The 12,693-nt window shown below is 32.7% G+C and overlaps 1 protein-coding gene and 1 long non-coding RNA gene across 3 annotated transcripts; one reads left to right on the top strand and one right to left on the bottom strand.

Moving 5' to 3' along the window:
* Nucleotides 1-923: 923 nt before the first annotated feature.
* LOC148597110 (uncharacterized) lies at nucleotides 924-5,572 on the top strand. Of its 2 annotated transcripts, none has more exons than XM_088563886.1 (2): nucleotides 924-1,010; nucleotides 3,252-5,572. In XM_088563886.1, the coding sequence occupies exon 2, from the start codon at nucleotides 3,942-3,944 to the stop codon at nucleotides 4,740-4,742; it is 801 nt and encodes a 266-aa protein (XP_088420012.1). In that variant the 5' UTR covers nucleotides 924-1,010; nucleotides 3,252-3,941; the 3' UTR covers nucleotides 4,743-5,572. The 2 variants fall into 2 exon arrangements, with proteins under 2 accessions (XP_088420012.1, XP_088420013.1); XM_088563887.1 differs by having other exon boundaries at nucleotides 945-1,010; nucleotides 3,677-5,572.
* A 4,253-nt stretch (nucleotides 5,573-9,825) lies between these two features.
* Nucleotides 9,826-11,804, bottom strand: LOC148597109 (uncharacterized). The gene is made up of 2 exons (XR_015919132.1): nucleotides 11,733-11,804; nucleotides 9,826-10,749 (listed from the first exon to the last, which is right to left on the bottom strand). It is a non-coding gene; the product is annotated as an uncharacterized LOC148597109 (long non-coding RNA).
* Nucleotides 11,805-12,693: the final 889 nt, after the last annotated feature.

The following is a 12,693-nucleotide window of genomic DNA, read 5'->3' as shown; positions in this document are numbered from 1 at the left end:
TATTTTGAAAATCAGCCATCTAATGCTGAGGAGAGAATTTCATACAGCAGAGGGCTGAAACCTTCCGGATACCATTCTTCACTTAAATTACACCTGTTTCTTTGGTGTAAATCGAAAGCTTAAGACTACAATATAATCATTACACTTCAATTATTTGTTATAAAAAATATGATACCTTTAAGAAATTATATGTCTTTTTCCGTATTAAACTGCATCAGTCCATAAAATGCTATATTAACCGACTGGAAATGATATTGGACCGGTGTGCGTGGCTTATTTTCATTGACAGTCTCGTTCCGGATTCGATCCCGTTATTTGATCAAAACAAAAATGTCGTCTGGCAGATTTGCCTCGTAAGACGAAGATGCATTGACGGCTATACAGGAAAAGTATGATAAAGCAAATAGTTAATTGAACGTAGGGTGAAATGGAATTATATGGACTGGTATATCGACCTTAAAAATTCCTAGCTTGCTCACGCTTCTTTAGTGTTTGCCGCCATGTGTATCATTTATACTAATGATATTAAATTATATTAAAACTTATAAATCACAACAGCATTGAGTTATTGTTTTTTTCATTTTGAAATCTTATCATACATAAAGTAATGCATTATTTGTTTTTTCATTATACGCGCCATCAATTTATGTGTATATTGAAAGAAGACTTTCTTCAGCGACAGATTATTTAAGATTAACCAGCATATTTCAGATGTTTTAACTTTTTTGCGTGATTTATGCGAATACATGTACTGGCATGTGAAATTTACATAATTCGGAAAACATACTATTATGAAATGATTTTAATAAATTCTATTGATCCTATCAACTGTTTATATAACAACAAACCAAATAGTTTTACCTTAACGCTCTGTTGCAAATGAATTCAATTTTTATATTTAGAATATAAAAGCAATGAATCAATTTAAACATTGTAATTGAGGAATCATGTGTAGATATACACAGATTGTTAATCTTGTTTTTGTCTGAAAGTAGTTTCGTCATTATAAAGTGAGTATGAATTATATATTTAACTTCACAACACGAGTCAGTTGTGTTAAAGTTGATACAATGCTACTTGCCGAAACCGAATCTTGATTAGAGAGAGTAATCAAGGGAACCAAGATTGTTGCGGAAATCAAAGAATATAATCCAGGAATAAAGACCACACATGGAAAACAAACACAACAAAGAGCATAAAGTAACTAAAATAATACATACAAAGTAACAAAAGTAAGTGAGCAACTCCGACTCGATTATAAACTGGAAGCATGGACCAGGTGTACAGGTAGGGTAAGCGTCCTTGACCAGACATTTTATGAAGTAAATTAAGATTTATTCACTTTGTATTTGGTTAAACTGAATACTTGCCATTCGGTGTTACCGAAATCTAGTGTCCGGTTCAGACGAAATACACTGTGTTTAGGCCAAGGATACCAAATTTTAGTGTCCGGTTCAGACGATATCACCTGTATTTAGGCCAAGGATACCAAATTCTAGTGTCCGGTTCAGACGATATCACCTGTATTTAGGCCAAGGATACCGAAATCTAGTGTCCGGTTCAGAGAGGTCTGAAAGGTTTGATTTGTTTTAAAAAATAGCTATCGTATAGTAAGATCCTTTGACAGCTCGGTAGCGTTACTGGTAAATCTTATTTTACACAATACTAGAGACAAGCTGATCAATGTATATATGTTTATTTAAACGTACGTGTTTATCAAATATAAAACAAACAATCTCAATTTTTGAAGGGTTTACTGGATGACATGAAAACATTTTAAAAAAAATGTAATTACTCGGATATTTTCATTGCCATTAACTTGGGGTTATGATTTAGATACAAATACATATATTTCGCGGAGAGATATTATATCAAAAACTCATTTTACTTTCTTGACAAAGAAAGGATCAAAATATTTCACACGCTGAAAAATGTAAACATGCAATAGAACAACACCCCCGACTAACACAACTGACTTTTCATTCTAGAAGCTGTCTTCCACACGTGTTATTCGCAATGTAACCTTACACATGCCTTCTTACTCTATGTCATCTGCTACATTTCCTACTTCCCCATCATACTACCTTTTTCATACCGTATTCTAAAGTTCATCTTCTACATGACATATTTCCCTAGCCACTTTCCCCATGTTATTTAACTCTACACCATCTGCAACATACCATAATCCCCATACAATCTTCTTCATGCCGTATTGCAATGGTCACTTTCTACATGACATATTTCCCTTTCCACTTTCGCCATGCTACATGTATTTAACTCTACACCATCTGCAACATGTCCTACTCACAATACTACCTTCTTCATGCCGTATTCTAAAGGTCACCTGCCATATTTCCCTAGCCACTTTCCCCATGCTATTTAACTCTACACCATCTGCAACATGCCCTATGCCCCATACAATCTTCTTCATGTGTATTCCAAAGGTCACTTTGTACATGCCATATTTCCATGTTTTTGAATTGAATATTTGTTTCCGTTTATGTCTAAATACCTTGTTTTACATTCGATATTAAAGTCACAGAATGGAAAGTTATACCAATTCAAATGTTGTAAGACCAAATTAAATTATATTTAAGGATTGTAAGCCATTCACACTTCCGCAATTAATAAGCATATTATTATTTACGGTTGATACGCGGGTTCTGTCAAGTCTATGTAATAGCGTGCTTCAGTTTTCGCGGATTTTGTCAAGACTTCATACTGGTGTGTATCAATTTGAAAAAAGATATTCGTATTATAGTTTTTAAAATCAATTTCAGGGATTGACACTTGTTTTTTTTTCTGGCAGTAGTCAAAGGACTAGTAGATATACAATTTTTAGTAGTCCTCTAAAAATCAAGAAGACATAAATAATTCAACACAGCAGAGTGAAACTGTGTGTGTGTGGGTCAAACAGAGAATACTGTCAATTAGTTATAGTCTTGTTAATGTATGTTGACCGAAAATAATGCAACGGACGCGAAATACATATTTTGTTTAAAATCATCGATTTAAAGACCAGTTTTGGTTAAATCTTTTGGAAACTTAATTTATAACATCAAATTCAAAGACATCCGATGTATCATGAGAACATTACCCTTAAAAGCACGAAAATTTTTCATAAAAGTTACGTTATACCGCATTGCTGTCAACATCGTACTGATCATAACTAACAACCAAACCGCCTAATCACGTTCCTAAAACAGTCACACAAAAATCAATAATGTAAACATTCTATTTTTTAACCGTAGGTGAAAGAAACAGGTTCCAGAAGTTCATTTCTGTCTGACGGCTACAATAATACGATTCACATGACAATGAGACGCAATTAAAAGTCATTTTCAATACTGAATATTTACTAGTCCCGCGGATTATTTCTACCCAAAATTTCAGCAGTCCCCAGCCAGTTTTAGTCGCCATGGGCGATCGGACTAGCGGAAATGTCGATGCCTGAATTTAGCGGGAACTATTTTTCGAGCTTATATATTAACCGCTTAAATACCGAAAATTAGTGAACCGTGAAAATTAATACTCTTCCAGTATGTCATAATTGTGCATTTTATTGATATTTACCTACAAGGACTTTCTCGCTATTAAAAAATTTAGTATATCGGAAGCGATAATATATTTTACTTTAGATTGGACGGCAGTTAAAGTACCTTCAATCTTTTTGTAGGATATTAAGCTAAACTTGGCTGAGTATGGCCGACAGAGAACCCCCCGATCAGCCTAATGTCCTTAAATTGCCTTCTATGAAATTAACAAAATACTGCCCTCATCATTTGCAAAATAAGATAACAAAGTTCTGTTGCCAACATGAAGCGGACATTTGCAATACATGCTACACAAATTCACACATGGGATGTGGTTCTGTAGTGACAATTGAAAAGGCTTCAGTGGGCAGGACAAGAGAGCTTGCTTTAGAGAATTCAAAATTGTGAATGAAAGGTCAAAAAGAAAAAGAGGACCTTTCTAAGAGTTATCAAGTGCTTAAATCAAAACAAAACAGAGTAGGAAACAAACCAGTTCTCTGTCATTCCTTTGAAACATCAATCTTAAAGCCAGGTGCAGAAGTATTCCGTGGATGTTTCTTATCCAATCAAAAACTTATACTATCAGATCGGGATAGGCCTTTACTATACGCCTGTAACATAAACGGATCTGACTCACAAACAATAAGGCTGCAACATGATCCATGGGATGTAGAATTGATAGATGATAAGAAGGCAATAGTAACTTTAAAGGGCGAAGAAGGCTACCAAATACTAGATCTGAAGACATTTACATTAGGTAAATGTATCAAACCAGGAGAAAATGGATGTAATTCCGTGTCTTGTCGTGATGGACAAATTCTAGTTAGTAATGGGGCTAAAACAGTGTTATTTATTGACGTTTGTGGTAAAATCAAATATTCACACTCTCTAGAGAAGAAACCATGGTTCATTTACCAATGTTGCAAAAATAGTTTCTACTGTAATATGTTTTATGATGATACCCTATATAAATTGACAGCTCAGGGCGGGGAAGAAGTCTTCTACAGACATCCTGAACTAATAAGACCTGCTGGGATAGCAGGAGATAGTCATGGAAATATTTATGTATCAGCAAACGGCTCAAGTAATGTACACAGAATAACTTTAGATGGGCTCAGCAGTGACATTATTCTGAGCAAGGAGGACGGAATCAGTGAACCATGGGATTTATGTTGCCATGGGGACAGTAATCAATTATTTGGTCGTTAACGAGGACTTTAAAAGAATTGAAATATATGATTTAAAATAAATCTAGAAATGAAATAAAATTTGCTTGAAAAATAACTACAGAGGAAGATGTATTTTTAAGACCAAAATACAGATTCCGCTTGTTTTGAATAATTGGATAAAGAGGTATATTGAAGAGTACATGTAGAGCAAAAACAAAACATACTGATAATGCAAGATAGAACCCAGAAATGAAATGAAAGTACTTATTGTGCAGAAAAAGCAGTAATCACACAAAGAATGGTGGATTTAAATGGTAATGAAATCATATGATATTTAAACATCATATGATGTTTAAAAAATCTGTCACACAGAGAAAATTGATTTAAACGCTATTATAACCGTACTAGTAAATTTTTGGACTTTGGTTAGCTATGGCCTTTACCAGTCTTACATACCAGTATGTTGCTAGTCCGTATACAGTTACTGGATATAACTAATTATTTCCGCGTGGAGCGCTATATGATACAACACAATGTCCATTTTAAAGATGAGAGATTTACGTCTCATCATGACATGCATGTTATAGCTACACTAGGGACGTGATCGAATTTCTTAAATCTGGAAATTGTATTGTCTTCCCTTTTCCACTGCATTTTGGACCAGGAAAAATACCATACAATAGGGATTTTTAATCTTGCATTCCGTATCAAAACATAATATATTGAGACAAGACTAATAGCTTTTGACGACGTAATGCCTTTTCAATAATGGAGAAGTGGGTTAGAGATTTAAAGTCTTCCTCGGTTATAGACCTACTTTCTGCATGTTAAGCCTTTTCAATTTAACTTTTGTATTATTCATATAAAATGTTCGGGTTTGAATAGTTTGCTTCTTTTGTTTAATAATTGTTTTGTATGATGAATAATGTAGTACAATTAATGCATACAATGTAAACGATGATCAATAATTGACGGCAAGCAAACTAGAATTTAAATACAAATCAATATATCAATACGTCTAGTATTATTCGATTAAAATATTTGTATCAGTCTTTAACATTTTAGTACGGAAATATAACCGAAAGTAGTTTCTGTATTATTTTTATTTTTATTAAATAGGTAAGACGTAGCAGCCCATCTCACATATCATCAAAGTTTAGAACTTATGTTGCCTTTCAGTCTATTCATTGTTGTATTCCTGGTGCTGCTCTGTATTTTTTTTTAATTTGTATGTGTTTTTTTTTTGCGTTTTGCCTGTTTAAGAAACACTTAATTTCACATTAATTGGTTGGATTAAGTAACGAATATTTTATAATTATTGACTGGGTATAAGAGGAATAGTAAATCTATTCTTTCCGAGGTATAACTATTGCACAAGAGGTCCTTGAATAACAATGAATGCAGATAATCCAAATTAAGTGTTACAAACATAGCCAATTATGTTACAGTAAAGACAATTGCGTGATGCATAATTATGTTAGTGGTCCAATAGTTTAAGTAGGACAAATATAAAGTCAAGTCCATGGCAGAAAAAAGAGGAAAGGAAAACTATGATAGGAACACTCCATACGAAGGTGCTGAAAGGATGATGCCACATATGTAAGATTGATTGATTGATTGATTGATTGTTTGGGGTTTAACGTCAGAGCAGCAATATTTCAGCTATATGCAGACGATGAACATGAAACGGATGATAAAATGAACATAAAATGATGATGAAATGAAAAACGGGATGGGACACAAGGATAGTAGAGTCGACAAATTTTGATTGCCACTAGAAAAAGGGAGGGATGGGTAAGGTCGGGCAATTTAGCCTCCTGTGGCGGAGCGCAAAGGTTCCTACTCCTATCGAATACCACAGCAGGGTTCTTTAACGTGCGAGGAACGTGGCATCTTTCCAAACACGGTGCACCACTATGGCAGCGGTCAGGTTTTCCGTATTATAGCCTGACAACCCCAGCATGTAACACGCCAGGGATACCCCATATGTAAGGACGTTGACAATTTGGAATGAAAAAATCATTAACAGTACATTTGTGAATACAACATACGATTGTATCATCACAATCGAATGATATAAAAATGTTTTGACGAACGAAATGCTTGATCAATTATTCAAATCCAGTGATGCAGAGATCAAATAATGTTCTTTTTCAAGTATAGAAAGAATCCTTGAGTAAAATTGTTTTGTCAAATCTGTGGTATTTTGACATGCATGTTTCTGATTTTTTGTCAGATCGGAGGGATTTTGACATGCATGTTTCTGATTTTTTGTCAGATCGGGGGGATTTTGAAAAGATTGTCAGTTCAGTGGGATTTTGACAATATTGTCGGAACGGTGGGATTTTAACATGCCTGATGCTTGTTTCTGATTTTTCCAATTTTGCCTTTTGCTGATTCTTACAGTACTTACATTGAAAATGTAAAATTTTCTATCGGCAGAGAAATCGTGTCACATTTGAAATTAAGTATTTTACATAATTATGTTAATGTACAAGAAAAAATTGCGACATATGTTTTAATATATGTTTTAAAACTCACAAAAACATATGTTTCAGACCAGTTAGGCAAAAGTATGTTTTTGTGCTTTTAAACATGCTATCATGTTTTCTAAAATCCCACAAAAAAATGCATGTACTTTTTATATGTGAATGTTACTGAAAACATAAATATCATATGATGACTGTCTTACAGTTTTTGTATGAATTGTTCGGCGGATGTTTCTAGAAAAGCAGAGGACGCTTACCCTTCCAGTGCACCTGGTACATGCTCCCAGTTTTTTGTTTGTTTGTTTGTTGGGGTTTAAGGTCCGAGCAGCAATATTTCAGCTATATTCAGACAATGAACATCAAATGGATGATACAATGAACATGAAATGAAAAAAAGGAAGGGTCACAAGGATAATAGGGTCGACAAATTTTGATTGCCACTGGAAAAAGGGGATGGCTAAGGTCGGTCAATTTAGCCTCCTGTGGCGGAGCGCAATGGTTCCTACTCCTATCGAATGCCACAGCAGGGTTCACCGGTGCACTTGGTCCATGCTCCCAGTTTTCAGTGGAGTCCGTGTTGCTCATTTGCTTTTGTTACTTTGTTTGTATGACTTTTGTTACTTTATGTTCTTTGTTGTGTTTGTCTGTTTTCCATGTCTGGTCTTTGTCCCTGGATTACATTCTTTTGATTTTCGCTATAACTTTGGTTCCATTGATTACTCTTTAATTAAACATTTGAAAGAGTAATCAAGGGAACCAAGGTTATAGCGGTTATCAAAAAATCTTCTGAGTGAAAAAGACGGAATCATACACCGGAAGGTCTATGATATGACCAAAACAGTGAACAGTTATTAATTGTCAATAATTTTGATAATAGCAAAAGTATTGTAATTTGTGTATTGTAAAGCAATATATACAAATACATTGTTAGGAAAAAAAAAACTTGTTCAAAGCACTTTCCTTTCACATAACCCCCCCAAAAAAAAAAACAAAAAAAAACAAACAAACAAACAAAAAACAAAAAACAAAAAACAAAACAAAACAAAACAAAAACAAAACAAAAACAAAGACAGTAAACACAAAACACAAAAAAAACATACAAAAAACAACTTCGAACTATTTCAATTCCTAATTATCTAATTCCCCATAGCACGTTGCCTAAACCATATAGACCAACAATTGTCATTTTCCCAATATCTTGTTACCTTTTTCTATATTCGACATTATACGTTATGAATACAGATTATGTTTGTATCAAAGTTGATTTGTTATTAATTTTACTTTAAAAATAGTTCACATCAAAAGTAAAATATATTATATTTTTCATTAACGTCTAATTAATGGTCAATATCTTATTGTGTCATTGTGCCATTCCCCATTGCTCTAAACACATTGCCCCATAGCCTACTTTTATATTTGCCATTTACCTGGAACGTGTTTAGGGTTTTAAACAAGACAATAAAAGGATTTGGGATTTCAAAAAGAGGACCAGTAAAGGTTATGTTGAACTACGTCTCACAAGATAACTACGATGTTTCTATAGCACTGTGTTATTTTAAAATGGATTGTAGTCGTCATCTAAATAATATAATCTTTTGGGTCTCGTTGCAATGTCTTAAGTCTAGAAAGAGAGGTCGCTTTTTCTGTAAGATACTTTATTAACTGAAATACAAATACCTATAAAAACAAGTACAATCGAAATGATTGAAAATATATCATAAAATGTCTTTAAAAAAGTCGTCTATTACCACTAATTATAAATGTAACCGAATAATTGTACTGTAATGTTATCTCGTAGGTTAAATTTGTAACCAAAATTTTTATAGACTTATCAGATAAAAGTCAATAGCACTCTTACAGTAGCCTTGAATAAATCAGATAATGTAATAAACCGTACGTCTGATGAATTCTTTTCATGCTTGTCCCATTTCGTTATGAACAAATTCACATCAAACACTGTCCTATTCAAACGACGTGTTTAGTCCAATTAGTCCAAAATGTGTTCAGGTTAGACAGCATTCCTTGTACATAGGCACGGTCAAAGCTATTGATCTACTTGTGTACATAATATCCAGACAAAATACCATATTTTTAATAATCTTTGTCTATGTGGCGTAATTCGGTTTAGGTGTTAGGTTATCATGTATACTCGGCGTCAAATAGATAACATTCAAATTCAAAATAAAAACAGTCTGCAGTTTTATTGTCGATATATTCAATATGTTAAATAACTTGCTTATCCATATCACAAAATGGCTTCTTGGTAAAATGCAAATTGTCTAAATCCGATGATGTTTTAAACCAGATCACAATATTTACATTGTCTAATCGGTCGTGACTTTCTTACCAAGACGATTTTCGGTTGTTGGTAGTTTGTTTGACGAAAACAAAGATTTACCGCCTTATGTTTTGTCAAAGATTATTCTTAAGGTTATCGATCCTACATAATAGATGATTGCTTTCAATTCGTAAGAAATTTTATTTTTGCCAATACAGAAATTAAAAAAACTACAATAATCAGAATTTTGTCAACAATCGGCATTTGCAACAAAAATGATGGAATTACAATGGAATATCTCGTAAGGAATTATAAAAACTCATTTTGATTGTACATATCAATCGTAAGTACTGATGTTTGTTTGTTTTTTTATAAAATGAGAAAAGCAACAGGGATGTCCATGGATCAAAATTAACACAAGGCTCACTCTCCGGTTAGACAAATTTTTATCGTGTCGTGTAACCTTTCACACAGAAAATGAATAGCCTTAGAAAGTATGATAAGGTTACATAAGACGTCTTCAATACCACAAGCTACATATAAATTTATAACCAACAATATGGTAAATGTTTCAATCTGTACTTTCTAATTCAGTTATACTAAAGGGAAGTTTTAACTTCTATAAAGGTTTGATTATGGGTCCACAGCTCTAGAGAAATTAAAAAAGCCTTTTTTATATATATATATGATTTAACCACAAGAACTTAAACAGTTAAATACCGATTTCGTCCGAATTAAACAATATTATGCGGCGTAACAAATAGAAAGAAAAACAACTCTGCCTCGATAAATCAACAGTTAAACAAAATTTTGATTAAATCTGAAATGGAATTAAACCGACGTTGAGTACAGTAATGTCCCTCAATAGCTCCACAGGAGTTACTCACAAAAAAGGGAAAATGTATGTAGTTCTGTTAGGAAAAAACGTAATGTATTTATATTTATGTACTTGCTTTATTTGTACGTATTGATCAAAATATAAATTAAATCATGTTATATATAAGTCTGTATGGTATCATTCAGTTATTTTTCTCCTGTTAAAATGGCTTTGAACTGGCATCAAGTATAGTAACAATCCTAAAAAACTTTGTGTTACCAAAAAAAAAAACAAACAAAAACATGGAATTATGTAAGTAGTTCTTGTAGTAAAAAAAGTAATGTATTTGTTTATATGTACATGCTTCCTCTGTTTTCATGTTATAAGAAAGTCCGTATAGTATCATCCAGATATTTCCTCCTCTTAAAATGGCCTTGAACTGGCGTCGAGTGTAGTAATATCCCTAAAAAACTGTGTAAGTGTTAACAACAAAAAAAAGGATTATGTAAGTAGTTCTGTTAGGAAAAAAGGTAATGTATACGTATATATGTGTACATGCTTTCTTTGTTATCATGTTATATGAAAGTCGGTATAGTATCATTCAGATATTTCCTTCTGTTAAAACCAAGTAAGGATGATGAAAGCAGTTTTCTGCAAATTCATATACGTTTATCTTGCTACCAGTGATATTATGGTGAGCATGGTTGTTATTTAATAAGCAGTTTTTTGTACTATGTTCTGTTTTAGTCCTATTATATTTTATTTTCGTCGATGATTTATTAATCTAATCTAAATATTAATTTGAAGGCGATTTTTTTAAGTTGAACTAAGAACAAACTGTAGCGATCTTTAGCACTAAAATACAATAAATGCACGAAATACTGACTACTTATACTTAATCATTAAAGTAGCACTCCAGCTAAGAATCATACAAAATGTGATACATTGTTGGAAAGACTGTATACCTTTATTTTTGATATTTTGTTTAAAATGCTTAAATAAACTAAAAAAAAAACATGTAGATTTGCAAAGAACACTAGTTCATACAAATACAAAAGATATAAAAATATATAGAATGTACTAAAAATTTAAAATTAAGTCAAAACTATAATAAAAGCTATTGGATTTTCAATGGGAGTTAACTCATAAGAGCAGACAGATGGAGATGAATAATTATACATGTAATGAAATAGACATATAAAGCAACTTAATTACAAATGTGTAGCCTTTTTGGGGTGTATCACATGATACACAAATCTGCATGATTTTTACAAAGACTGTTACTTCAGAATGATATTTTGATAGAAGACAATCAATATCATCAAAATAAACCAAATTGCTATCTTGATTTACCAAAATTCCTTTATAACAGCAGCTGTTCGGCAAAGTTCGATTTGACTGATATTATGAACAACAAAGTTTCAAACTAATTATAAAAAGAGTTACCTAATTCTCATTCTGGAGTCTCACGTTATCGATTTTATCTCTACCATTTGATAAAAATGATTATTAAATGAGATAAATATAGAGCTAAATACAGCCAGGATGATAACACGTCATACAAACAAATAGGAATCTATAATCATTTTACTACGCAAACATCAACAGTTCGTTGAACAAAACACCTCCGCTAACTTTCCGATATGTACTACTGTGTAGATATGATTAACAAAAATTGCAAAAGAGTAATCAAGGAAACTAAGATTATAGAGGAAATCAAAAGAATGTAATCCAGGGACAAATATCAGACATGAACAATAGACACGCGCAACAAAGAACATAAAACAACCTAAACTATACATAAAAATTAACAAAAGTAAATGATCAACTCGAACTCTTTAAAAACTCTGAGTATGGACGAAAAGTACCGGTAGAGCGATCTAAGCTTTTCTAGAAACACCCGCCGAGTTGCTCATAAAAAGTTCAGGGTAGACGGAGGAGGAAAGGAAAACTATGACAAGCTGAACAAATCAGTTTTCATGGGACAGATGGATACAGATTATGTTTACATGCTTAACTCACCTCAATGTATCGTTTTTACTCGGTCTAGGGGGTAATTTCCCCATTTCAGCTTTCTTCTCTATTTGTTTGAAATGCGGAGAAGAGAAAGTCACCATTCAATAGATTTATTCGTTTTGAATAAACATTCTTATAACAAGTCAAAAATTAGAACGAGTTATGAACATTATTTGGCTCATTACAATCCCCAAATCGCTGAAAGCTTCCAATATTACCGAAACACAGAAACATTTACATGTATAATAATTAGACCGAATTTCATTGTATTGTAGATTTATTAACGATTGGTTTCATATCCATCACTACAGGAAATATATATTTATAAAATATGATAAAATACAAACCAATGACTGAAATTTTGTCAATAAACTATTGAATATGGTTCAAG

Source organism: Perna viridis, chromosome 15 (assembly GCF_037379345.1).
Source record: "Perna viridis isolate PV_CMFRI_1.1 ecotype Kerala chromosome 15, ASM3737934v1, whole genome shotgun sequence".
Lineage (NCBI taxonomy): Eukaryota > Metazoa > Mollusca > Bivalvia > Mytilida > Mytilidae > Perna > Perna viridis.
The sequence above is the reverse complement of the archived record's forward strand: the minus strand, read 5'-3'. Positions and strand labels throughout refer to the sequence as shown.